Source organism: Sinocyclocheilus rhinocerous, unplaced genomic scaffold (genome assembly GCF_001515625.1).
Source record: "Sinocyclocheilus rhinocerous isolate Xijiao unplaced genomic scaffold, SAMN03320098_v1.1 scaffold889, whole genome shotgun sequence".
NCBI lineage: Eukaryota > Metazoa > Chordata > Actinopteri > Cypriniformes > Cyprinidae > Sinocyclocheilus > Sinocyclocheilus rhinocerous.
In genome coordinates, this window is record NW_015638024.1 from 2368899 (window position 1) to 2372607 (window position 3709).

The 3709-nt window shown below is 36.8% G+C and overlaps 1 protein-coding gene across 1 annotated transcript in view; it reads right to left on the bottom strand.

The window, feature by feature from the left end:
- Positions 1–1640: 1640 nt before the first annotated feature.
- The window catches only part of LOC107749477 (protein FAM83D-like), a 10814-nt gene continuing 8745 nt past the window's right edge, over positions 1641–3709 (bottom strand). The window contains exon 4 of the mRNA XM_016564646.1: positions 1641–3027. Coding sequence (XP_016420132.1) covers positions 2133–3027 — 895 coding nt within the window. The 3' untranslated portion in view covers positions 1641–2132. The remainder of the gene's footprint in view (positions 3028–3709) is intronic.

Below are 3709 nucleotides of genomic sequence, written 5' to 3' on the forward strand. Positions count from 1 at the left end.
TGCAATGAGTGAGAATGAAGATCTTTTATACAAGATCCATTAAATTATAGTTAAAGGGGTCATATGATGCGATTTCAAGTTTTCCTTTCTCTTTGGAGTGTTACAAGCTCTTGGTGCATAAAGAAGATCTGTAAAGTTGCAAAGACTAAAGTCTCAAATTCATCCAAAGAGATATTCTTTATAAAAGTTTCGTATAAAAGTCAACCACGCCTACCTAAAACGCCTCATTCTAACAAGCCCCCACATATCTACGTCACTATGTGGAAATATTAGCATAATGCCGCCCAAATGTTCATGCAAAGAAAGAAGGTGTGGTTTCAGGAACAGCAGTAGTGTTGATGCAGCCATGTCAGGGAGACGCTGTGTGTTTCTGTGCGAAAGCAAAACCACTTTATTTGGCCTTCCGGAAGTAGATGCAATTAGGAATCATTGGTTAAGATTTATTTACAACAGAACAGCACAACCCAGATGTTCGAATTTGTGCAACGCACTTTATGGACAACAGTGTTTTGAACCTAGAAGAGCACAAGACTGGCTGTGCACAAAGGCTATTTCTAAAAAATAAAAAAAAGGGTAAACAAAATAATGATCTTTAAAATAGCATCATATGACCCCTTTAACTATATTGGGGTCCTAAAGTATAGCTAAAATGCATTTAATTCAAAACGTTTCATCACAAAATACCAGCAAAATGATTTAAATGAAAAAGTTGTTTTAAAATGTACATATATTTTCTGAGTGATTCTGTGGAAACAAGAACATCTGACTTTTTTACTAAGGAGTTCATATGATTGGTGTCACTAATTTGCTTATTTGAATAGTGACCTAGATATGGCGCAGAATCGTACACATTACTTATTCATTTTATGTATTAACTTTAATATACTTTGTTTAAAATCCTAAAGTTTTGGAAATTGGGTGTTTTTTTACCGAGATGAATGGCATGATTTACCAGAACTCACCCTCGTGGTTAATAATACAAGTACAATTTGCAAGAGTCCTTAATATTGAGATGACCAGATGACGTTTAGTGCAGCCCTTGGGCAGATCAAGTGTTTTCTGAGGAAGCATTTACACATAATCATAAAACATAACCCACACCTCGCCAATCAGTTAACATAAGCATGCAAGTCAGTTACTACTTAATGTACATTTATTTGTAAGATTATATTTATATAATGTTTCAAAGATATACTCCTCTGTTTAAAAGTGTGTAAAAAGGTTGTTGGTAAGATTATTTTTATTGTTTTTGAAAGGTCTTGTGCTTACCAAGCCTGCATTTATTTGATCAAATAATCATTTGATACAGTAAAATTATAATATTGTGAAATATTATAATTTAAAGGTGTCTAATGTAATAATGTAATTTTACGGTCACATTTTTTGATGAAAAAGGATTTTTTTTTTTTTTTTCTTACTTATTGACCCCAAACTTTTGAATGGTATTATATATTTAGAAAATCTCTATATAAGAATGTATATTTAAACATTACATTCCTGTATTTAAGCTAAATTGAATACTTAGTGAGTCTTTATAAATGAGTGTTACGTTCCACAACCCCACAAAAATCTCCAACAAATTGTTCATCATAAGAAGTTTTATTAAAATAAGGCATTTTTTTCAGCTTCTTTTGTGAAATAAATATTTGAATGCCTCAAGCATAAAGTACCAAAAGTTTCCAATTTAGTACAATTGTTTTAAATAATTCCTTTCACTAACATCATCCAAGGCGCATCAAAGACATAATCATGAGTGACTGTTGTTGTTTTTAAGTATATGCATATAAAAGTAATAGTGTTACAAAGGAGGTCATTATATCATAACATTAAACAACACACAAAGAAACAGACACAACCAAATTCAGACAAACTCATTTTCAAAGTCACCGAAAAGAAAAGTACTTTGGTTTATTTAACTACAATATGTAAAGACTGCTAATAATTTCCCCCATCTAATACAATAAGTACAATTAAAGTGAAGAAAAAAAAATCTATCTTTGCACTTTTTTTTTTTGCATACACATCATTCAAAATATTTTTCTGATTAATCTACAAGCTTTATTCTGATTTTTGAAAAAGTGCTGTGCTAAAACATAGCAGACCACCACCAGCGCAGTTCTCCTGTGTTCATGTTACTGCAGACATCTCGATCTGGGCCAAGTCCCCATAATCACGTTATCAAATGTCCCGTGAAGCTGTCTGCCCTCCTGCTGACCCTTGCGTCCTCTGTGCAGGCCGGGCCTCAGCGTCAGGTTAGTGAGGTCCACTAGTTCCCTCTTGTGAGAAAGCAGTGTCACCATGTGGACGAGCTTGGAGCGAATGGAGCTATAGTGGTGCTGTCGTTCTTTGGTGATCTTGAGGAAGCACTCCCTCAGGTTGACGTCTTGTGGGGCAAGACAGACAGGTGGGTGACAGTCCACCTCATGTAGGTTGCAAGCGGATGAAGTGTTGGGGTTGCTGCTGGACGAGGTTTTCGATTTAAGCTTGTCAGCACATGTTTGCACACTCACGTCTGCTGTTTGGCAGGTGGTTTGTGTTGAGATGTCGCAGGAAGGTACAAGGGGAGAGATCATCACATCGACAGTCTGAGGCTGAGTGGTAACATTCGTTGCCGGCAAAAGAGGAGGGTCATCCAAGGTGAGCACTTCCTCTCTGAGTTCTTGCTCGATCCAGTCTTCACCTAGTGTGGAAGTAACAGAAACTGGGTTACTCTTTCTGTCTCGATCTTCAATGTCTTTATTCATCTGTTGGATCTTTGGGGTATGAAGTCTGGCTGGAGTGCTCGTCAGACATTCTGGTTGAGGCTTTGTTGTTCGTGCCAAGTAGGAGGGAGGCGTTCCAGGTGGTTTGAGGACAAGATGGTCATATAAATCGTTGCTTCTGGCACTAGAGGGAGCTCTTGTATTCGCTGGCAGTGGCAGAGACTGGGCATAGAGGATACGGAACTCTTCATCGAATTTCTCGGTTATCTGGCCAGATAACTCGATAAGGTTGCTGCTGTTTAGTTTGCCATCTGTCCAGTTAAACCTGTAGATAAAAAATGTGCCAAAATAAATAGGAAATGTATAATTAGAAGGTAGGGCTGGGCGATATGTCAAAAATATCTTATCGAGAATCGCCTTTAAAAATATCGCGATATCCGATAATATAGTCTTAGTCTTCCTAAGCCCCACCTCCACTGCGCCCCGCCCCCGCCGAGACAACATTGCCGACATGCACCATAAACACACACCATGTTCAGTTTGGTCTTAATTATTGCCACAAAATTTGGTTTTGCTTTTCCTAGTTTGTGCTTAAACTAACTGAAAACATTAGCTTTGCTGTTATTTTGGTGTTGCTAATAATTTCCACTCTGTTCTTATCAAATTTGTGTTTGAAATGAATTTCGTTTTGTGAGGAGAACTGTTGAGGAAAAATAATAGAACCCAATTTTAAGTTCAGTTTTTTTTTTTTCCCCCTTTCTGGTAGCCTACTAGTTCGGAGGTCTCTTTCGGCTCATTTTTAAATAAATAAAAATAACTGCTTTATTTAATTAGAAGCAGGGTAACTTAAATTTCATTTTTATAATTTTTATTTTATTAATCAAAATACAACGCCCACAATATAATATTCAGTGTTGGGCTGCCGAAACTCCGAACGCATGCATGTTGAGGGGCGAGCTGAGAAGCCTACTAATGTCTTCATCCATTTGCAACAAAACTTTATAGTT